General features: G+C 25.8%; 1 protein-coding gene and 1 non-coding gene across 2 annotated transcripts in view; one reads left to right on the forward strand and one right to left on the reverse strand.

The window, feature by feature from the left end:
* Window positions 1-8405: 8405 nt before the first annotated feature.
* Window positions 8406-26982, forward strand: part of LOC114127669 (cationic amino acid transporter 4) — a 37503-nt gene continuing 18926 nt past the window's right edge. The window contains exons 1-3 of the mRNA XM_027991984.2: window positions 8406-8813; window positions 14591-14759; window positions 19859-20107. Coding sequence (XP_027847785.1) covers window positions 14612-14759; window positions 19859-20107 — 397 coding nt within the window. The 5' untranslated portion in view covers window positions 8406-8813; window positions 14591-14611. The remainder of the gene's footprint in view (window positions 8814-14590; window positions 14760-19858; window positions 20108-26982) is intronic.
* Trnae-uuc (transfer RNA glutamic acid (anticodon UUC)) lies at window positions 22119-22190 on the reverse strand. The gene has a single exon. It is a non-coding gene; the product is annotated as a tRNA-Glu (tRNA).

The raw sequence follows: 26982 nt of genomic DNA on the forward strand, positions 1-26982 counted from the left end.
TGAGTACAAAATATGTAATTAGAATTTTAAAGGTATGTTTAACAAAAAATACTCAATGGTACTATATGGTAAGCTACATTGGATACACATTTCATATTATGTTCATTAATGTTTCTTTTGACTTTTTCTTATTTATGATGTAACAATGTGCGTCGAATGAGTATAGGTACTAGGTAGGCATAATGGATACATTATTGTTATTTCTTTGAAGCTATATGTTAATTTTATTATACGATCTACAATGTGTTTTATTTTATTTAAAAGAATATTTATTCTTTTTACAATTTATATTTACAATAGCTCAATAGGTACATTAGACGAACAATAAACAGAAATAAATATACACATATATTATATATGAAAAACGAGAGAGGGGACAAATCCAATAGTAGCAATTCTGATATGTGTTTAGATTAAGAAACACGATAAAGTGATCAACCAATAATGTATTTAGGAGATTTTCCAGAATTATTCTAAAGAAGAATAGTGATCGCTAGTCATGTAGAGTTGACCTAACACTTATGTACAATTATAATATGTAGCATTAATGTGGGTATATAGGTGCATTCGTTTTAAAGCATAATATTAATTGTTTATAATAATATTACATAGTTAACTGTTCTGTAGTTTTTGTTATCAATAATATCTATAGTTGGTACCCTATTTGGGTATAGTATGTATATTCTATTTTATTTTTGAATTTATAGTTTTCGAGATATGTGGAGGGTGTGGTGTGTCTTCTGTTTGCGACAAAGTATATTTAAGAGTCTGCGCATTAAAATTCATGAGTGCGCAGTGTGAAATTTGTGTCCTTATAATTATTACACACAAGCATATTATAACCTAAAATATAAATGTTAGGTATTATATTATATTATAGTATATTATGTATAACGTAGTTATTTATACTAAACTATATATTATATTATATTATGTAAGAATAACGTTGTTATGTTTATTGTATACTAAACTATATTCTGGTACTATAATACATCGAAGGTTTTTTTGTAACAAGTGCTGGTACATTACAGCAGTTACTTTCAAATAATATATTAAATAATAGTTTTGTTTTTTTTTCTTTTTATGTATTGTTCGTATCAGAAATTTTCCAAATGTATTACAAATGTATTCGTATATTATATTATTCCTTGGCGACCCGCAGTGATCTCTCGACCACGACTCGAGTTTTACGTCCCCCTATTGAATCGACCATAATATTACGTACCATTATATTCCCTGTAATATGGAACACATATGGTTTATAGGTGCCTAGACATATGAAATGTGTTGGCTGTATATACTTATACGCTTGAAATAAGAAAATTATGATTTAAACCGTATACGTTCACAAACGAATGAAATAATTATCTTAGTTGTTATTTACTTGACATTTGACGAACCGCAGGTTAACCGAGTGAATAATATCATCACATTTTACGTTTTAAAAAAGAATACTATTGGTAAGATAGTTTTTTGTGTCAATTATAATATAGGTAATCAATTCGCAGTAGTGAAATATTGTAATCATTTCCATTGATTCGTATGGAGGGCACATGTGCAGCATAAATACATTTTATCTATATATTTTGTGTTATACCCAATGTTATATTTTTATTGAATATATTTACAATAAATTATCATAGTTATCGCCTATCAGTATATTATGTTAAAATTATGTTAATATATTATATACGTATTCATTATTTACACATATATAGATATTATACAGGGTGATTCACTGTATTTGAATGCGGTCAAAAACTTATTTTTGAACATTTTAATGTTTCTGTGTATTAACAAGCTATTTCACCATTAGTTAAAATGTACTAAACAATTTGAAATCCTATTACTTGAAATTAAAGATTTAATTAGCCAATTAGGTATAAGGCTATAATTGTATATATAAATGTCCTAAATTGTACATAGTTATTTAAATTGTTTTAATCAAATATTATGCAGTTTAAATATAAAGCAGATAAAATGAGTATAGTAGGTGGATAAAGTTTATATAAGAACTAAAATACTATGTCTATTAGTACCTATAAGTATATTAATTACGTATGTGAAGTTTAGAAATCAAAAATTAATATTTTTTTTTTTTAATATATGCTTACATTATAACTTATAAGTTATAACCTGTAAAGTAATGTATTACCCATCAAGACCTATAAGTGAATCAGTGAATGTGATAGGCACTATTATGATATAGCCTTTTATTTTAAACTAAAATTGGGCAAGGTTATATAATGCACTTTTTTAAAAAAAAAATAATTAATATTATTGGTATAATCAGCTTAATCAACGACTTATAGGTACACTGAAAATTGTATAAGATATTGTACAATTATACCTATGTATACTCAGATCTCTGTATACCTAAATAAAAAAAAAAAAAATAATGATGGATATTTTTTACTTTTTAACTAGAAAAGAGCATTTTCCGTATATTGATTTCAATCTTATATTTACTTTGAACATTTAAATAACGTTTATATATTGATTATAAATATATACCATATTAAACATTCATGTATTTCCATGTCTATATCATATATACATCCACTTATACGTTGTATTCACTTACCTATTCGTCAAAATAAATCTTGCTCTTACATTAATTTGATCTGCCTAATGCCTATATAACTCATAAATACTAATATATCAATAATATTGAATTATACGGTTTATATAATAGGTACAATGTACATAATATGTCCTACACAACTTCTTTTCTGAGGTTAGCTATTAGAATGTATTAGTTTTACAATGTAAGAGTTTTATATTGATTTTTTTGTTTTTATGTATGTTCACTTATCACGTTCTGGAGTAACAAAAATCATCATTGGAGATGCTTTTTGTTAAAAAAAAATTGATCTTGTTAGTACTTAGAAACGTCTGGTATAGAAAATTCACACTATTTTTTTCTTATAGGTATTTAGAAAAATACAGCAGACTACTTTATAACCACGATATTTCGTTTGTATAATCGATATAATAAAATATAATCTAGACTATCATAATGCATAGCGGACGAGAGTCAGGCGCGCGTTTAAACACGTTGAGATGATACATTTAAACGGGCTGTACCAGTTATGCTATGCGTATACGAGCAATGTTATATATTTAAATATTGTCGTTACAGCTTTTTTTTTGTTGTTGTTCATAAATAGGTACCTATTTATTAGGTTCGTAATGGAAGTGAAAAAAAATAGTATTTAGTAACTGGAAGAAGTGCTCAATGATGAAGGATATAACTATCGATTAATTAGAATTCTTAAATAAATTAAATAAATCATATCATCTTTAATTAACAAATTAAAAAAAAAAATAAAAATTAATAAGTGGGTCTCACTCTGGTGTACATCATACGGTTTCGAATGAATCACTGTTATGGATGTGTTAAATTTGAATTCAATGATACATTATTGCATACGAAAAGTGATTCTGAGTGGAGACGGTTTGTCAGAGTGTCAGCTTTTAGCACTAAGTATATATTTTCATGATATGTTTTTTTTTTATTCATTTAAGTGATTTATTTTAATTTCAGTATTACCTCATGCTTATATCATTTTTTACATTATAAATATTTAATTATTATAATAATATGTATTTATATCAATTTATATTTTAAATGACTCAAAATTTAATAACATCTTTCTGAAAATACCATAAAACAGTAAGAGTAGGTTTTTAATATATATCATAAAACAAATAAAAAATATCATTGTATATAGTTAAATTCATAATTATACATATTTTAAACTATACCTAATATAGAAAATGATAATATAAACAATTTTAAGTTTCTACTGTTATTTGTTTTTGAATAATAAAAAATAATAGTGAATCAATTCTGTCAAAAACTGGTTTAATATAATTAAATAATTTTTTAATTGGGCCAATATATTTTGCATGTTCTCTTTTTTTAAGCTACTTATTGTCTATACAGTTATAAAAAAGATATAAGATATATTATTGTAAAATCAATATATTCATTGCTCCGCTTGGAATCTAAATAATATAGGTAATATATATATCGGCACGCATAGGAATGAAGTAAGAAAATGATTTACTTAAAAACATTTTTTTCTCTTTTAAATAATTCTTGTGTATTGTCTGAAACAAATCATAGTAAAAATCCGTGCCTAAAATATACACTATACCTATACAAATCAAGCTTAAATGATCCATTGTAATTTTTATACTTAAAAAAGGTATTCGTGCTTAAATTAGTTAAAAAGTAAAATAAAACAACCTTTGGTGTAATTTGAAAGTTAAAAAATGTACCTAACTCGAACGAGCAGTGCTTGTGGATATATTATTGATGTACTTATCCTCTTTATAGAGTGATAACTGATTTGTAATAAGAATATCATTTTTCACCACAGTATACAGTATAACTCTTTGAAGATTACATTGTTACTATAAATGATTTTTGTGTTAATAAAATATATTATCCTCACAGAATTATTTTGATTGTGTAAATTGTATGTTTGACTATCAGTAATACTTAACAATATCCATATAAAATTATAATAAAATTTATGATTTCAAACTTTAAATTTTATCACTCGTTCTAAAATCGGTGTGTTCTGATATTCGATTTTAAAACAATGACAATAACACATCATGTTAAAAAAAAACTATACCACTCTTGCTGACGTATTCTCAAATATTTTTAGTAGCTATCACTGTAATTTTTCATTATGCTTAGAAAATCGAAAAGTTATCTATTAAAAGTAACGCCCATGCTGATTCTATAGCAAAAAAAAAACATAATGTTCGCAGAAAGAGTAAAAAAAATTAAATAAAATCATTATAAAATAAACTCTTTATGCAATTTGTGAAATCTTGTAAAATTTGTAAAATCATCTTAAATGCAATTACCATACTTATAGTTCATTACAATAAATAATATAATGATGATAATAATAATATCAATTATATTATAGCCTATAGATAAAGTTATAAATTTGTAATATTTTTCATGGAACATTTTAAACCGTTTGAATATTTAACTTGTAAAACAAAAATGTATACATTATTAATATTTAATCATATTAAAACTTATAGATGAATATGGCGAACCATGAATTTAACATTTAATACTTAATCAAGTAACTACTCGCCGATCATAATTATACTGTATTCAAGGTTATTTTAAAATACTAAGCTAGTTACCATAAAGCATTAAAACTGTATTATGCTAAAACATGTTACAATGTGGAAATAAACAAATGAAAAATAAATAAATAAATTTAATAATTAATTAGTAAATAAGCACATTTTTTCAGCTGTATTTATTTTACTGGTATCGCTTATTATTCATCTTATGACATTGGAATTTATTGTATTCTTATTAATTTCAATATTTTTAAGAAAAAACATTTTAAGACCACATTCTATTATATTTGCTGTAATATTTGAATGTAAGATTATTCAAAATTGTATCAATTTACTAATATATTATTTTTATATTAAAATATTAAGTAGGTAATCTATAAATAATTCTGATATTTTAAAATTATTTAATTACCTATAACTTTTCCAAAAGACATAATTTATTTTTAATTTTACTCATCTTAAAATAACAAATATAAGATAGTAAAAGTAAAACAAATACATGTGATTAAAATATTTAGTTACTTATTATAGGAGGTAACCTAAACGAATAAGTGTCATATATTTGTCTCCTAAAAAAGTATATATTAAAATATTGGAGATACCTTTGAGTTTCTTAGTTCATTATTTTGTCAATTTTTAAATTGAATAATGAGCTTCATTTATATTTATAAATACATTTAACTTTTCCAAAGTAAACTTTGTTAAACTTAAGTCAACAGAACAATATGTCAGCATGCAACAGATCACTTCTAAAATATACTGTAAAAATAATCGATATAATGATCTTCAATGCAGTCTTTCGGGTGAAATAATTCATAATACCTATTTATAGTGTTATATATCCACAAAAGATTAGATAATAATCTAATAAGTTTGTCTATTTTTACAGTTTTTTTCTTTTCCTTTTTAGATTTTGAATGAATTGATTTTACAATGATGTTTGTCTGTGTCTGTGTCTGTGTCTGTGTCTGTGTCTGTGTCTGTGTCTGTGTCTGTGTCTGTGTCTGTGTCTGTGTGTCTGTGTTTGTGTCTGTGTCTGTGTGTCTGTGTACAGCATAACTTGTCGAAATAAATGAAATAATGCTTCAAATTTAAACTTCAGGGGGGGTTTTCAATGTTAATATGAATATCCTTGGTGCATTATAGAGGTAAAAGTAAGAATTTTCTAATAGCTTTGAAAAAAATCAATTTTTTATATTGTTCTAACTCAAAAACTAAACTAATTTCTGTAAATATCTGAAATTGTCACCAAATGTTTATATTAGTGTTATCTATACATAGTTAAATTTTCATAATTTTTTTTAAACTATTTATAGACGACCATTATAGTGACCTATTATAGGTACAGCAGACCGTTACTCACTTGATCACCTTTTTTTCAATAATAATAATAATAATAATAAATATATTCTAAAACTTGTGTATATAATATATAATAATTTTTGGTTATATAAATTATTGAATTATTTCTATATCAAAGTTTATAAACATTAGTAACATTTTTAATATGCCAGAATTGTATACATTCTACATCTGATAATTTTATAAAATGACATATTTCAGTAAATTTTGTAAATAATAGTTTAACACATATTACATAATATATTAAATAGTTTGAAACAACTCAGTAGTCTTTATAGTTAATTTTAATCAACTATTCGAGTTCGTAACGCCAAGTAGTTGGTATAACATGTTTTCTAGAAAATCAATAAATACCTAGATTCACACGGTTTCAACAATAGCTTCAAAGTCGAAATAATAACATGACAGCGCAGATATTTGTTTACTAATATCAACTCCAATCATCATATACCTCTATTATGGGTATATTAATTATTAGTACATATTTAGTACCTATTAAACACTTTATTATATTATAATGGGAGTTGGTAATGCTATACCATAAACAATAATATAAACGGTTGTAGGCACTTATAATACGGTTACCTACATAGAAAAAAATTAAAACCTCTGACAGTTTGTATTATTTCAGGTAGAAAATAAATATATACATTTTAAATGTTCACATAATTTATTATTACACATTTAAATATACAAATAATCCTATTCCTATAGTTGTATTGTACATTTTTAATAGAAACAAATAAATAATCATTAATGTCAGTGTACACATAGGTAATATTTAAATTATTGGTTTTTTAGAAATCATGAGTTTCTGTGAATAATTATGAGGTATGATATAAACACGAAAATTCAATTGATTTAATAAATGTTTTATTTTAGTAGTATATAATGTACCTATACAGGCTTTGTGAACTATTGATACATTCACTGCTGTCAATCATCATTAATTTAAAAGTTAAATGTATGGCAAATTATTTCAATCGTGTTTTTATTTAATTCTCTTGCTGCATTCGGAATTCGTGAATATATTTTAGAACAAGGTTTTGTACAATTCAATCTTATCACATATCTTGTGAAATATATTTCTTGGTTTGTTTTCGCCGTAAAAAGTGTCCGCAGTATGCAAATCAAACAATATCGAGAATACATTGTACAAAGTGTCTATATGTTTACTTCTATATACTAATGTAAGCATAACGACAATCGCACCCCGTACAGTATACTGCGTGGGTTATCCGACGGTACGATCATGTGCCTTGAGAGTTTGTTAATGAACGAGAATCTCAATCGATTATATTATTAATACTTTAAAAGATATGAAAGAGGGATGAACACGTTAGAATATACGTCGTATAGTCGATATCGCGTTATAATATGATATATATTTTAAGCAATATAATATAATTTTTGTCGCTGCATTCGACTGAAAATGATGTTATGATATAGTAATTATTATTATTTTGTTCATGCATTTACCTACCTTTTCCGAGTACCTATATACCTAATAATAATACATTACGATCGTGCGTGCGGTTACTCAAAGGTAATAACATAGGTAGAGGTATACGTCTTATCTGTACGGTGGTGTAAAACTGCCGCCCGCGGCAGTGGCGTATACACATATATATATACGTATACGACGTTCGTTCGGCCATACCAACGGTTAGACGAGACCCAAGTTTGCCCTCCCTTAGGAAAAAATCCTGTCGTAACCATTGTGGTTTTCGGCAGTGTTGGCATCGGTCGCAGTCGCAGCAGCAGCAGCTGCTGTCGATCCATCGCGATTATACGATATCTATGAACCTGTGCCCAGAACTATATACGGGTGATATTGTGCGACCGTACGCGGCCGGCGACACGATGGAGCCGCGCATGAACGGAACGAACGACCCCCGGACCGCGTTCGCAAATCGATTTTCCGGGTCCCGCTGCAGTACGTCACGCAGTGCGTCCGTACCGCCGTCTAGTAGTCGTCGTTTAAAAAAGAAAAAAGAAAAGAAACTGGAAAAAAAAAACAACGAAAATCCCACGACTATTGTGCGCCGACGGTCGCAAACACGCACGAAAAAACCGCGGACAGTCGTCGACGTCGTACGCGATATTCGATAATATAATATATATTATAATGACGTCGGATTAGACACATACAGTAAATAATAATAACAATCGACCACAGTGTGTTGTGGTGGCCGCACGACGCACCCGCAGTTGCAAGGACGGAAAACAAAATATTATAAATGGAAAATATTATGCGTGTCGCCGATTTGCATTGACCGTCGTGCCATATATATATAACGCGCTTTATACCGTATAGTCGTTGTTTGGTAAGTAATTTTGAACCCTTATTTTCTATATTATACTTACGTTTGTCCGCCGCGACGACTCGCGCGAAGTAGGTATGGTTATTATTAAACCGTCTGTTATCGTAGTTCGCCACACTGTGCGCCCTGTGTAATATCAATTATGCGTCGTGTAGCTTATCCGTACGCGGGGTGCATTCGTAGGATTTATGTCCAAGTATTATAAACGCGACTTGTCGAAATTCCGTAGAGTGCACTCTGTATGCATCGATAAAAATGCCTATAATGCATATTAAGTATATACTGCACCTACACTGTACACCTACACTCCATTTTTTCCCGTCGTTTTAACTACCTATCTTATATTTAATATTATTTTCTCTCCACTCTCATGAATAAAACCCGTTCCGCTCGCTGATTTTTGAATATTATAATGTATATTATTTTGATTACCTTTTGGAACATGATAATAATACGGTTATGAATTGTTTCCTCCTAATAAGAAAACGTTACATTGTTTACAATGCTTCGTGTTATGGCTATAATACGTAGGTATGTGTAGGTATGTTTGAGCTTAACTACCTATCTGATGGCGCCTTTTCAACCGTTTCACGTGTGGATGTTTTTGAAGAAATAGCGTGAATCCGTTGCGATTTTTCTTTTTTGACCGATGGTTTGTAGTTAGTTAGTACAGCAGTTCTTTGAGAAACACGTATTACAATAATTTCGATAGATACGAGTAATGTTAAAACCGGCAGTTCTTAAACTCGGGGTCACGGAAAAATAAATAAATCGACATTTTTTTTTTCAATATTAATTTTACAAAACGATATTAACTATTACAAAATTATAATTTGAAAATTGATGTTAATATTAAATCGGTATTCGCTATTTTCTGTAATGCTTTACAGAAATTATGAAGTCGATTGTACCAGTACAACCTATATCTATTATTTAGTTGATAAAAGTGCTCGTCGGATGGCAGAAATTAAATAAATTATGATAGCATAGTCATACGAAAAAAATATAATATATCATTTATATATATCAAGAGAACATTTAATTCCCAAATATTTAATGCAACATACGAAGAAATAATGAGCTCATATATAATACTACAAGAGTTTACTCAACTATTCAGATAGGTATGCGTTCGCTTTCTCTTCGTAAAATATTTTTTAATTAAACATTTTAAATAAATCATAAAAAACTCTATAAAAGTTTGGTTCTGTTTGATAGTTTCTTATATAAATATTTTAATATTTTTAAAGTCAGAATTTCAAACATTCCTCTGTGCAACGTCAATGGTTATAACAATAGTTGTAATATTATGCATAGTTTTTCTTTATACTTAAACATTAAACATGTTTAATACCATGTTTTATGTACATTATTGCTATGGAAACACTTGGGTATTTAGTGGCTATTATATTTTGTTTTATGGTTTCGTAGTTACAAAAACTTATTTATATGAAAGAAATGTTTTTAATAACCATATATTTTGAATCATACTATTGATAGTAAGGTGATTTAATATTATTGTATAAGTAAATCCTGTTTTTATTTTGTCCATGCAAAGCTACCTATTAATTTTATTCTCGTGTTTTTATCCCCATGATTGACCATTATAGTTTTATTGTTTAATGACGGTAACGCATCACACTAATTGCCCAATAAAGTAATTTATACATTAATTATAAAAACAAATGCTGTTTTAATTAAGATTTGTATACAAATTTTCCTTATGTAGGGAAATTCTTAAAGTTTATAAAAATATTTTCTTATTCTAGCCAAAAATAATATTTTTAATCAGTGATTTGAGTATTTAAGTTGACTCGAACAACGATAAAAAAAAAATGTACTTATGTAGTAATAGATAGGTACAAAATAAAATACAAATATAATTCATTTAATGTTTATTAAGTACAGTTATTTTTTAAAAATTGTTCGACAATAATTTAAGTCAGTGTTTGCAAAGCGTTTATAAAAAAAACAATTCAAAAATTCAAAAATGCTTACTTATAGAAGATTTATTTAAATTCCTATTAATAATATAATAAATTATATAGGTTATATATATTTAATATGTATACACTAAATTACTAAATATAAGTAGATGTGGAGTGTACTACAAGGTTTTTTTTTTATGAATACTATATCCTAGTTTATCATAGTATATATGATGTATTTTTTTTAATTAATGTTAACTTAATTATGTATTTATAAGTTTATATTTTATATTTTTTGATAATATCAAATTAAACTATACAATTATTCCACGCAGTAAATGATACAACATTATAATAATTTAAAAGGATAAAACCTTATTTACATAAATTAATATTAGTTTAGGTTCTTAATTTTTATTTATTTATTCATTCTTAATTGTATTTAATTAAAAATATTAAAAAATCGTTTCTATTGCTAGACAACAAATACTATGCTTATTTCGGATAAAAACATTTTATGTTACATTACATTTTTTACTTAAAATCATTTATAAATAATAAATAATTTATAATAGCTAATTAAAAAATTAAATAAAAAAAAATATATAATAAAACTAAAAAAAGAGCACCATTTGTAATAATTTTTGGTGCTTAATTAGATTTAGAAATTATGGCATTTACACTACTATCCAAAAAAGGTGTGCTATCTGCATAAAAATAAGAGAATTTATTAGACAACCTATGTAGGTTTTAGACTTTTAGCGTCTCCACTCTCCATAGCATGTAAAGTATGTTTTTTATTATTATATATTGGTATAATATTACTATGTCTGAAATACAATAGCTTCTACAACACACTTTAATATACTTAATGCATTTACAAACATATAAAATATAAGTCCCTTGAATGAAATCAATTTTTCTATGACCTAAAAGTGAATATTCTCATCTCTAAATATTTTTTTGATTGGGGTAACTATTTTAACATTTTTTTATATATATAGGAGTTGGGGGCTATGCTTCTTTATAAGCCACCTCTTAATACGCCTATATGGTTTATAATATTTAATATAAAATATGTAATAATAACTATAATATTTTTATTAGTACCTATATAATTAAATAAACGTAATAAAAATCAACAAAAAATACAATTTTCACAAGAAAAAAAACCATACGTTAGGCTGGCTAATTCTGATTTAAATATATTGACCGAAATATAAGTACTGTATTTTCTTACAAAGCTAATAATATATTAACTAAACACAATGTAATAATATGGATACATATAATATAATATATTTACATTAGTATAAATGCAGTAACGCGTCCTCGTACAACGTCTTAAATATCTCATCAGTTACATGTATAAGACATATGGATACATAATTTATGTAGGTACCATATATTTCCGAATCTGTTAAATGCATTTATGTATTGATATAGTATGTATGATATGTAAGTAGTATGACATTAATTGAGATTAAGTATACTTATATGTGTTACCACTTACCATAAAATAGGTGCGATAATTCAGAATGAGTAGAATAAATAACAATTAGTATTATCTACAAGATTAGATACAACTACCTATAACTTAACCTTATACCTGAACTACGCATAAGCATGGAGTCATAAGTTATAAGTTATAAGTCATTAATCATTATTATTTATATCAAGTATAATATGTATGTATATTGTATGTAATATATTTTATTTACTTTTTTAATACTAAACCATGATTATATACCGGATACATTATAGGTAATCGTTTTTATTGATACACAGAATTCCGAGATATTATTAATTTTTCTCTACTAAGTAATCAATCTTAGGTATATGTATATAGATTTTAAATATTATCCAATATTCATAATATATTATTTTAGTATTAATCATTATACTCATATGTTGGTATAGCTGTGTGTGGCATATAATATATTATTTTAATTTAAAAAAAAATACATTGATGCAATAAGAACCAAAATTTAATAAGTAATAACAAGTATTATGTACTAAAATAAAAGGTTTGACAACGATAAGATACTATTAATCCTCTATGATCGAAAAAACTTATATTCTAATTTCTAATGCTTCAGTCTTTATACATGCATATATAGCAGAAAACGAGTAAAAACGATCAGATAGCAACTATAATGAACTCATAATTAATTAACCTAATGTTTATTTTAATTTTTAAACTTAACCAAAATTTAGGTTAAGTATTTCTTTTTTTTGTTGTTGATTTTAAAAAGCACACAGTCATTCACGATAAATTTATCTTAATAGAACAGTAACTATAATTTCATTCCACACATTGTTTATTGATAGAATACAATAGATTTTATTTAATTGACTTATCTTATAAAATGTTTGATGATGGATGTTTAAAACAAATATATACAATGTAACTTAACTTATTATTAAAATATTCTTATAATGTATAGTACATTATTTAGAATCGTTTGAAATTGAAAAACCCAATAGTTTAGTAATCATTTACTATATTCAATATTTCAAATTAGAATCTGAACTAAGTAAATATACTATTGTTGACTTGAGTTTTATAAGCATAAAATGTTCATTTATTATATTTTAAATCCAAACCTAACCTTTTATTGATTAGATATTATGATTTTTATGACTTAGAATTCTCATTTATAACAATTTTTTTGGACACAAGATGTGAATAATCAAAAATAAATATAATCATTAATAACTAATTAAACACATAAGTATTTTATTGAAAATTTCATTTTTATTACTCATTCTCCATCGAAAATTCACATTGAGATTAACACTGCCAGCTACTAGCCAGAATTAGCGGTACTGGAATTCCAGAACTTGGTCATAACTGAATATTATTTCAGAGAATTCATTACCTAAACCTACGTAAACAAAAGGACGCGGTTATGCTCAGCTTATTGTATCACCATACAAACATAATAATATGCATTATCATTCCACCATGGCAAGATTTAATTTCAAATTATAATACCTCATAATAACGTCTCGCCGTTTGGATAATTTACAAAATTGTATACTACTGATGCTAGTGCTAGTAATTGAGCATTTTTAATCTGTTTCAACGCTATGGTCTATGACGCATATTTATGAACTGTGTAAAAATAAATTTATTTTAAATTTGAGGTTGGGGAGTAAAATCAATAATAGAATCAATCGAATTTGACTTTAAGTTTACGCAGGGAATGAAAAACCTAAGATCTAAGATACATATAATATGTAGGTAATGAGATATTTCAAATTCAAAATCCAAAATTTTTATATGAAAAAAGTTATATTATATTCCTACATAATACCTATACGTTATAATAATTATTTTATATCGTCAATAAAAATGACGCTAATATTTGATAAAAATAGGATAATCGAATGTTAAGTGATTGTTGTTATATCATACTCAATTCAAAATTAAATATAATTTTAAATCTGGGACTGAATTGTCTTTAATTACTCTAACTCCTCTATAAGCAGATATCCAGTTCTGGTTTTTTAGGCTTCTATAATATATGATACTTTGTCACTGATTTACAATTTAAATTAGATATTTCAAATTTAATTTTAGTAAATATTTTAATATTTATTTTGTATTGTACAATAAAAAAAAAAATTGGCAATTATGTCAGTTATATGTATTTATATATTCATTTATTAAAATTAAGTTGTCGAATTTATAGCTTAAATTGATGGTGTGTTACTGTGTTATATTATAAAAATATTTTTCTCCAAAAAGAAAAAATTGAAATCTAATTTTTGATAATTATTCAATATATTATAGTATAAAAATATTTGTTATAACTATTTAAATAAAATGTTTATTTTATTTTTCAGAGTTAAATAAGCTTATTCATCATGCCGGGGTCAAGGCACAAAATATTGAGCCATGTGTTCAGTGGCTTTTCCGAAAAGATGGGCCGTACAAAAGTATTGGATATCGGCACGCAGGCTATCGAAACACCACTAAAACGATGTTTGACAACATTTGACATAACTCTTTTAGGTATATCCAAGTATTTCAATATTTTAATACCTAACGACGTCTCGACAAAATCTACATATTTTATTGTACTGAATTTTGTTATTTAGTTACATACATACAATATTCAAACAATATAATACTTCTACGGTATTTTAATATTAAATTTATAGCGCATGTTGAAAAAACCAAATTATGTATTGTATTAATATACAAAAACAAAATTTGGGCACTTATTCATTGGCACTTGAGTAGTGCAGTTTGAATGAGTTACGTTCAATGAGCAATTCTCATACGTGTATTTCATTTTAGCTTTCGAAAATTGAATATTTTTTTGTTTGTAATATAGAGGATTGTTTTTAGTTAGGTACCTACCATGCGGTACTATGAGATTTTTTTTTAAATAAAATAAAATTTAATTTATTGTTCATTATTCAAAATTTATACATAGTTTTTGGAAATCGATTAAAATGGTGTGAAACCAAAAGTTTAGTAGGAATTTATTACCCATTATTATATATATATACCTATAATTATAAAGTCCTAACTGGATATTCTTTTATAAGTGGTTGTCTACACACAAAAAATATAATTACTTTTTAACAGGGTTCGGAAGTTATAGTACCAAAACAAGCTCATTTTTAAAGCTTGAATATGCACTTAAAAATAGAAAAATAATCCATAAGAAATTTCGTTCACATATAAGTATATTTTATTGGAGTTATATTGTATATTTGCTTTATGGTACAAAAATATGCTATTATAACTATGATGTTTTAAACGCCAAATCAGAAAAATACATTTTTCTCATAGGAATAATATCAAGAAAGTATGAAAGAAATTTATATCTTACTTTTGGTGATCTGTGACCAAATTATGCATTTGCTAGAACTTCCTAGCTATTAGTTACCTATTTTAGACTAATATTATCCGCTATAGGTAAATTTCCCATCTAGTTTTCACTTATACAATATCCACTAGGTCAAAATAGGGTAAAACCATTAGTTGTTTATAAGCTTTAAAAGTAATTAAAAGTAATCTATTATTATACCTAAAAATAGTTGATAGTTGAATTTTTTCATTCTAATTTAACTTAATTGATAAATACGCTCTAAAACTTCAATAAATGTCCTAAAAAGTAAAAAATTAAAAACTACAAAATTAAAGTTAGTTATACAGATTCATATGACATGTGTTATTAAAACACATTTTAAGCTAGAAAAGCATCTTCTATAATGTTCCAAAAACACATGAAAATCATATATTTATTTATCAATTGTTTAACATACTTGATTTTAACCAGTACAACACTTTTACAATACACCTATAGTATCTAAACAAGAATTAATAGTTAGATGAAATTACCTATAAATGTATAACATGTACCTATATTGTATACTTAATAAACTATTTTGAATCTTCTTAATTTTCTTAATTACCTACTATTTATTATAGATTGGGTTTTAAACAGTGAACGCCACGCAATAACATTTTATTTTTGTACTTTTGTACCATTCTATATTTAACAAAAATAAATAATGTTTGTTATTGATTAAGTAATGGTTTTTATCTAAATACATAAGTGTAGATTTTATTATTTACGCTTTTCAGAACATTTATATCTGTAAAATAGTTAACAATAACATTCTTCAATGATTGTATTTATTTATTTACTAACTTATTTCAAGATAAATTCTAATAATACAAATAGTAAAATGGTTAATGACGATAATAACAATAAATATATCTATTGTATTATCTCGAAGAACATAATTCATTACAAAAATACAAGATATTAGGTATTATTGTGTAATATTATATTAGCTATATCTACCTATTGGTACCTACTCCTTAGTCGTTGATAATGAATTATGTTCAATAAGATATTAATAGTAAGATAATACGATTTACCTAATACTTAATAGCATTTAAATATATATTTTATAATAAAAAAATCTATAATATAATATTTATTGATAATATAACAGAAAAATTTAATTAAACTTATCGCAGAATTTATAACAATACAAGTACTATGCAGTGTGCCACACAAATTTAGTTATATGATTGAAGAAATTGAGAAATACCTATCATTATCCGACAGTCACCAAAGTATATATTTTATTATTTTTATTTAATACAACCGTTGACATTTTAAAGTTAGTTGGAAAATATCTCTCATTCTTATACTCACATATTATATTATACTACTAGGCCTTTCTATTTTATGTACATTTGGTGACCTTGACTTAAGGAGTAAAGGATAGTTTTGAAAAGATTAATGCAAAAGCGTTTCTGATATACTTAAATAATTCTAACTAATTGTGTTTTATCAAATTAACATTATTACAATAACGTTTTCGTATAGGTACATCGCATTTCAAGCAGTGTTTGTGCTCTGGGAAATTCAACAAAAAAGTACCTACTATATAGGATTAAAGGGTTTAATCTTTATTTGTAAATATCTTCAATTACTGGTAGGTAGGTATATAATTTCGTATAGATAATTTTTGGAAAAATTCTGCGCTACAAATTTTGGTGAATATACCTAGTACCTACCCTGGTAGACAGATGACCTATCGATATTCCACAATTTAGATCATACACCTAAATGTGTTTTATGTGTATGTTTCTTATTATTGATCCGTAATAAGTGGTCGAATGCAACCAATAAACATATATTATTATATTAACAATGTTAGGCATAGAAATTTATATAATTATCTATAGATAAAACCATATGTATGTATCAATATAATCATCTAGATGAGATGAATAAATAGAATAAATAAATACAAATATAATAATACTTTAATAACTGATACAATAACTATAGTTAATTATACAAAATTAATGATAAATAGAAATTGAAATAATTATTACATTGGTATTTCATATATTGTTACATCATGACGTGTACAATACATTATTTAAGTAGATGCGATACAGCATTTAAATAGTAGGTATATAATAATATTTTATTTTTATTTCGTCCAAGTTGTGCATACAATGTTGTCAAATATATCATGGTAAAAATGATTCCTTCAGGACACTAGGAATTTTACTGGCTGTATTAAATTACCATTCAACTACGACTGGGGAGGAGTATAGAGTAGAATTATATTTTAGAAATATTTGTCTAACTATATGAAATATTAATTTAATACAATTATGCTGGGTTGGATGAACAATCACTAGATATTTATTGAATCAATAGCGAACTTATATGGTCCCACGAACATAATTAAGTGTGCCGTGATTGGTCTATTAAATTTGATTGAACCATTAAATTCGTCAATTTGTTCTTGCAACTCGGCAGTAGTTTTAGAATATTTTTTTTAGATCTAAAAATGTTAGCACTTGTGGTTTTGTAGATATTATGTTTTAACTACTGTTATATAAATATCTGATAACTATATGAAAAATTATAGTCTAATGCTTTCAAAAACTTCATTACAATTTTAAATATTATTATTGAATATACCTACGAGATTACATTATGTGAGAAATAATGATATGAATATAATCAATAATCAATGCGTATACTGTTTTACTGCATGAATCTATAATATAATAATTAATTTATAATTCAAAAGATTACAAGTTTTATTATTTAGATAAGATAGTGGATAGAACTTTAAAAATTATCAAGATGAGATAAAATATACGAAAAAAGTATCTAGGTATACATAATACCAAATATTGATCACGGATAATTATACATTATATAGGTACATCGTAATTTATAGATAAATCATATTATTAATATTTTTAAGAACAAATATTATCGATCAACGATATGTTTTAAAATACCCATATAAATTGGACATTTATCTTATGTTATCGTCATTAATCGTTTTGATATTTGAATTATAATAATTTATGTTTAAATAAATTAAAATAATACCAACACTGAATAATGGTTTTTGTTAACTGCAGTTTTATTTATGTAAATTATAAATGTTCTGTAAAGTGTGGATGAATATTTTTGTCGTACCTATATAGATAGAATAATACAATATTACTTTATCAATAACAAAAGCTATACATTTTTTATCAAAATACTTCAGATACATATGTAAGTGCATATTGCATTATTGCATAAATGACGTTATTTCTTACTGCTTAAAACTCAATCTACAATAAACAGTATTATTAGTATTGGGAAGGTTTAAATGCATTTATTAGGTATATACAGTGTGGATATACCTATATTATATATTACTATTTTAATTTGTAAATGGGTTGTGATTTACATACTTAAATATATTATTGACAATAATAAATTATGCACTATATTTTTGATATACCTATATATATGTATATTATAATATAGAAATCACAACATTTTTTACAATATTATAAATTGAATTGTTTATAAAAACATAAAAATGTGTTTTAATATTGTTATAATACCAGATTAGTTACTTATATTTACAAGTTCATAATAAAACTATAATTTTAAAGTAAAAAATAATTACATATATCTTTGTACTGCATAATAATATAGTTAAATATGTGACAAAATTATTACCTTACATATTGTATCGGCTTCAACGATCGCCGGAAAATGTCGGCATTCTTATTTAATATTTCATTATTTATATTACAAATGCTTAACAAATTAGTAAGCTCATTATTCGCGAAAATTGCTGCTTTTTGGTTACATTTGTAATGTAATAATACTTGTAGGTACATCTGCATAGTAGGTAAATACACTATAAATTATAAAACTGAAAAGTATCAAATCGATGTGTATAGGCACACCATTCGTCTGCGTTAAATGCAAAACTCGCTATAGGTAGATATTCTCCGAACAGTCCAAACCATAATATCGGGTACAAAATGATAATGTGTATGGGTTAAAGCCTTATAGGGACCTATCTGTCGTAAGTTCGCCGACAGAGTATAATATACCGCCTACCTACACATAATTATTATTATCATTATACAATATTATAATTATTAAAACACTGCAGTTGTTATTAATATTAGCGTTAACCAAGTATATTTTGTATTTTTTTATTTTCGTGATAATAACATAAAAATATAGACCGCGTTCGTCAACCGTATATACCTATTACAAACAATATAATCATTTAATATTTTACTCTGTTTCGCAGGAATCGGTCACATGGTCGGTGCCGGGATATACGTGCTGATCGGCACGGTCGCCAAGGAAATGGCTGGTCCTGCGATCATCCTATCGTTTATGTTGGCTGGCGCTGCGTCCATGTTGGCCGCATTGTGCTACGCCGAATTCGGGACCCGCATACCAAAAGCCGGTTCCGCGTACATCTACACGTATGTGAGCGTCGGCGAGTTTTGGGCATTCGTTATTGGATGGAACATCATACTCGAGCACATGATTGGTAATGCTTAGTTGGAGCGAGACGATCCGAGGGAGAGACCGAGACCGCTATAGACCGGTAGTGCATGTGTTTGTGTGCGTGTGTGTGTGTGTGTGTGTGTGTGTGTGTGTGTGTGTGTGTGTGTGTGTGTGTGTGTGTACCGATCGTTTATCTCGTGTTTATCGGTCGTGTGTGTGTGTGTGTGTGTGCGCGCACGAGTGTTTAGATCTTTTGTGTTTGGGTCATGTGAGTATATTATATAATATCACATGGGTAGCACAATAATATTATTGTTATTGAATTCGTCGTTCTCACAAAATGTTGACTGTACCTACACACGGTTATAAAAAGAAACTGCATAGTTGTTTGAAAACGACTAACTATATAGGTACATATAATATTTATAGTTATTATAAACGAAAAAGTATTAAAATTAAAAACTGAGAAACTCGTAGATAAATTATTGTACGTCTATGTACCTACTTCGTTTTAAAGTCGTTGTATTATCGTACGTAATAGCAGATTTTTATTTTTAAAGATCTATACTGCAAGGGTAAATATTGTGATGCACTACTGCTTACACCTTCACAGCATCACACACTGCATTGTGTCAAACAATTTAAACAATTTTCAGTCATTAAAAAACCTCGTTATTTTATAGGATTTTTTTCATCGTAATCGTTTGTTTGTTTTTACTAGTTTTAAATCATTGATATACCTACGAATTTTAAAATTCAAACTTCTAAGCAGATTAATTTGTAAGGATGTTTATGCATAGAAATCGATTATTGAATCTACAGTGACCAGTGGGACTGTATGTCTGTATACTTAATAATACTTGTCATGTAATATAATATTTAGGTAGTTATTATTAAAACTATAGTTGATCAACATTTCGTGGAATACAACATTTTACTCATTTTAACTTTAATAAGTAGGTACTTAATACTTACAGTAGAACCGGAAACTTTGTAAAATGCAGGAGTCGATGGTGAATTTTTGATAATTTACAAAATTATTAAAATAATTATAATATTAGTTTAATTATTATAGATGAATGGCCTATTTATAACTACAGTAGTTGAGTGTTGCATTGTTTGGTATAATATTCATCTGTGTATATGAAAAAATGATTCTGAAAACATTTCGGTCTAAACTGTGGTTGTAGTAGTGCATTTATTTAAAATTCTTGACTGTTAACGAAAGTTTTTCCCAACTCTCAGAAAAAGTCGAAAAACAATATCTTGTTCGTTGTATTTGGCAGTAGGCTTATTGATTTTAAATTCCTAGAATATATAGTAAACTAAGGACACAATAAGTATCTACACTCCTTTTACTTAGAAAAGCGTTGATAGACAAAATCGAAAAAGATAAAATGTTATTGAATATGACTACAGGTCGGTAAGTAATAATAAATAGGTGAATGTGTGAATTTGGATTCAATGAATTATTATTCTATACGAAAAATGATATTAAGTGGAGATATTCTGTAGTCAGCTTAGTATATTTTTTATGTTATAGTTTTTGATATTATTATTAAATGTTTATAAATAATTTAAAAATAGTCAAAACATTTTGAAAATTTTATAATATTGAAAATGATCATATACCTAACTCATAAAGTATCTATATATTTGGTAAAAATGTATAGTATATCTATACAGTTAGGTATACGTTTTTAAATTACAATAAAGTATAAAAAGAAGAAAAGTAATTTTACCAATGAATATTCAATGTCGTAAAGATTTGAACTGAATTAGTGGGACTTTCCGATAGGAATTTCTAACTACAAAATAATTTTCAATATTTTTTAGTTGGTAAATAAACAACATGCCTATGAGGAATCTTTTATTATAATATAAATACCTTATATACTAATATACCAATATAATTACCTTACAAAAAAAAAAAAAAACATACAACTACAAATTATTGTTGTAAAACTAATTTTTCTACATATATATTCTTCTCCTTCCGCATCTCTTAGAATCTAATATCTTAAAAAACATTGTAATAAAATTGAAAAAATTTATTCCGGTACCGGGAATCGAACCCGAGCCTCCTGGGTGAAAGCCAGGTATCCTAGCCACTAGACCATACCGGATTGGTGGCTACTTGAAGCTAAAATTAACTATATTAAAGTATAAATATATTAATATATATAGATATTTTAATTCATTAATTTGTCTTTTTATAATAAAAAAAAAATAAAAAATTGGATAATTTACTAATATGCCTACATATTTTTATTTTATAAAATTATATACTTACTATATTAAATCTTTATCTAATCCACGAATAAAATTATAAATAGCGGAATGATCAACCATCGTTATCGAGAACTATTTGGATATTATCATTTATCAGGCACTCAGTGAGTAGTGACTAGTGTTATCTACACTAGTCGCTGTACCTATTTTCAATAAATAATTTTACCATAGCAAATATTATGTTATAGATCTATATGTATACTTATTATTGTTGTGTATTAGAAAATCAGGTATATTGCTTTTAACTTTAAAGCATTTACAGAACCAGGAATTAAGACTCAATGACACTATGGAATAAACAAATTTTTCATTTCAATGTCTAAAATATACCTATATTAATAGGTTATTATAAACATTTAAAAAAAAAAAAAAAAAAATGAAAATATACACAAGTAAACTTTTAATAAGTTAAATAATAATAATAGATAGCTAGGTCTACAATTAAAATAGTTAATGAAGTTTTGGTTTCTTTAAAAAAAAAATTAATTGTTATAGGTAGGTACATAATATGTATCTATATATTTCTATTTAAATAGGTATCTGATTATGGCAAATAGTTTTTTATCTTTTCTTCTAACTTAATATCTGTAGTCAAATCAGATACAATGAATAATATCTACACATTTTTCATGAATAATGATGATTTCAAATAATTGTTTACACGTATTATAGACAGAAAATATAATTTTACATTATTTGTATTTATTTTGACTAAGGTACTGGTACACATTACACATAGGTATATTATGTTAAAATTACTTTTATGTTTGGTAATGACGTTTCTTGAAACAGTAAAAACCATGTGATGAGTTATTACTTTTTTTTTCAACTAATAAGCATTTGATAATAAATTATTAACGTCACGATTTCAATTTATAAATTATTTTTAACTGTGTCATTGTAATTCTTAAAAAAATTAATAATTTGTATAAATTTCTATTGTATGTATCATTAAATTTTTTTGGAATAATAATACTTTAAATGTTTCCGTCCCTCAACACTCACTATTGCCGCTTACAGTCAATGATCCTTTTGTGCCCAGGTTAAAGCGGCCTTGAACATTTATTATTATAATACTAATATAATATACTATCTATTATACTAGGTAATATTTCATTTATTATTTATACTTCATCGAGGTACATATTGTGCCTATTATACCTATTACCCATACAATACGGATCAGTGATTACCAACTGCCAAGAGAAGACTGAGAAGTGCTATGATAAATTCTTTTTAACGTGTATAGATTGTGTGAAAATCAGCAGATTTCTATTTCTCAGAGGCTGTCGTAATATCAATAATACCTGTGGCTTTCTTATTATTATACCTATAGATTTACTAGGTATTTATTTAATATACAACCTACCTAGTACCTAGTACCTATATAGTGGCTACTACAGCCTATAGGTTATAGGAAATACGGGCGTGTTATAAAGAGTGTACAGACAACTCGATTGCTCTCTTTTGTTTATTTTTTTACTCGGAAAAATTATATTACGATTTCATAGCAATCTAACAATATTTTTCTTCCCCAATATAGGATAATTTACTAAGAAGAAATATAATAATGTGTACTGGGAAATTGTTTTCACAATCATAATTAATAGTTGGAATAGATAGAGACGAGTGGACGTAAGTATTAGATGTGCAGTATATCAAGTAATGGGTAATGGGTGTGTGTAGATGTGAAGAAACAATGAACATAACATATTATTTTATTTTATGTATTTTAATTTTTAAGCGCAAGTTATTGTTGTGTATTTTAATCTGTAGAAAGGAAAGACGAGAATGCGAGTAATATCAAATCTAAATAAATGTACAATAATTTATTTGTTCATTGAATAATTAAATTCTTACCAATAAAAACGCTTTCATTGAGTGTTTCTCGTATCATTGAGTAGACATTATAATAGTCAATATTTATAAATTAAATTAAAATTAAACGATGATTAATTGCATATGAAAATTGATTCTGAGTGAAGACGGTCATCAAATTATATTAGGTACCTATATTATCTATATATTTGCTATTAACTATATAGTAATTTATTTTACCGTTGTCTATTAGTAGAGTACGGTAATTTAAATAATTATTGCCAAAAAATTACATTTATTATATTATTAATTTTTAATTATTATAATAGTAGGTAGGTATATAATATTTTAGTATATTATATTATAAAAATATATTATAATATAAGACTTTGGTATATTGGTATAAATATAGGGAATAGCCCTAAATCTATTTAAGACATTTTGAAAATGTCATTGTAATATTGTGTACCTATTTATAACAAATTGATATAGTTACCATGGAGTTTTAAATTTCCACAAAAAATATTTTTGAATTACTTACTAAAAGAAAACTAAATTTAAATTCATGATTTATTTTTCATTTATCTAATTATATCTTATTGTATTCTCTACAATTTGAACCAATTCTGGAGTTTTAGTAAAAATCATTTTGGAGGTTTTTCATCGCTATGGTTGTTTCTAAGTTAGAAAAATATACACCTGTATCATCTGCAAAAGTAGCTAAGCAAGTGTGTTAGTAGTTTAAGGAATATCAGTTGTACATAAAATATGTTGTATAATGTAGGGGTGAGGACACTGCTTTGCGGTAAACCTGCTTTCATAATATAAGATGGACTCCGGACAGTTCTTCTTCGGAACGTATCATAAATGTACCTATGATGGTCGAGAAAGGATTTGAGGACGTTTTTGAGTTACATAGAAAAAAAAATAAATTGATTTAGTCTTTCCTTAATTTCTGTTTTATTTCCCCCCCCCTCCCCGTTATTACGACAAATACTGCTGGGAAGTTTTTTTTTTGATCTTTCTAGAGTATAATCTAGATCTAATTTTTCTACAAAAATCACCGTCTACGTTCAAAATCTAACCGTTTAAAGTTTCTTCCCACATGAAAAAAATAAAAATGGAGATTTGAATAAATAAATACATTTATTCCCCTGAAATCTAAAAGACCATAAATTATTGTAAAATGATATACGTAATGATAAATATAACATTTGTTTATTTGTAAAAATAAAAAATATAAAAAGTAAAATACATAGGTACAAATTTAAAACAATATATGTATGGTTATATAATATATATTATTCCTTATATAAATTATAACTTATAAGCATTATATAGCTTATAATGAGAAAAATATTACTACATATTGTGTGGTTAAAAAAGTAACGTTAAATATAATTAAGTAGTTAAATGTAACTAGATAAGAAATAAGTATATCTTCAAAATGTTGTAAATAATAGTTATAACTGTAATAAAATAAATATCGGTGTGGGTGCGTACGTTATTGAGTTTACTGACTTTATGATTAAACAGTAGGTACATAGAAGCAAATTTAACAATAAATAATAATTTTATCAATAATTGTCTCTTCTTTCAAAATAACATTAGATAGAATTATATTAGATTTCAGAATTTTGGAATTATATACAAAATGATTATTTATTGTTATTATTCTTTGTTGACGGAAAAACACAGTGATGGATAGAAATTAAATTGCGATCAAATACGTATTTTTGAAATTCTAGTGGTCCAATAGTCAACAAAAAATCAAAGTATTAACATACTATTTAATAGCTGGTATTCATATTACATTTAATAAATTTGTTCATTATAAAAAATAAAAACATTTAAGTATTAGGTACAAAGAGTTTTTAAAAAAGTTAATAATTATATTTTTTTCTATCCTAATTAACTATAGTTTTAAATATTTAAAAAAACCTACGTTTGATTTATTTAGATGTCTTAAAAAAAATCTCGATTTAACAAAAATCTATGTTTTCAAATGTCTACATATAGCTCAAAAAGATAAGCAATTATAATATCATGTAATTAAAAATGCTATAATATAAATAATGGAGTGATATTTTCAAGTACCTATCTATACTAATTTTTACGATGCTAATAAAATTTATATTTGGTCAAAAATTGACGTATTAATTAATAATTATTATATATATTTCGTTTATAATTTTTCACTTTATTCTATTAGTTATTTTCAGTTATTTTATGAATGTACTGGGAATTGTTTTAGTTGACAAATAGAAAACTACTGTATATAGTGTATACCCATTTTTATAATAAAAATTACTGTATACTAGTATACCTACATCTAATAACATTTATTACCATAATAATAATCAATAACAAACAAAATAATAATAAAAAAGCTAAGAATTAAATATTTTTTAAAATTTCGACATTTAGCATTGGTGCCACATTTTGGAAAATTCTAGAGGTCTTCGGTTGTACTTGTCTGGTGTACCTATATACCAGACGGACAAAGTATACGCGAAGCATTGATAATCTATTACCATTTTTTATAACATATGTGCTTATATTGTTTGTAATTTTTTTTGTATAGATTAAATATTTGTTTTCAAAAGTAGTTCAACATTATTGTGTAGCGTGTTACAGTTTAGTTATATCTGTATCTATACTGATAATTTTTGTCTTGATAATATGAAGGTCATCAATTAAATTAGGTGCCTATATTAAATTTTGTTTACTTTTGTTTTAAGCCTACTACTATCTACCTGGCTAGTGGCTACCAACACAACACACACTGCCGAAAAATTATCTAGACAT

This window comes from Aphis gossypii, chromosome 3 (genome assembly GCF_020184175.1).
Source record: "Aphis gossypii isolate Hap1 chromosome 3, ASM2018417v2, whole genome shotgun sequence".
Classification (NCBI taxonomy): Eukaryota; Metazoa; Arthropoda; class Insecta; order Hemiptera; family Aphididae; genus Aphis; species Aphis gossypii.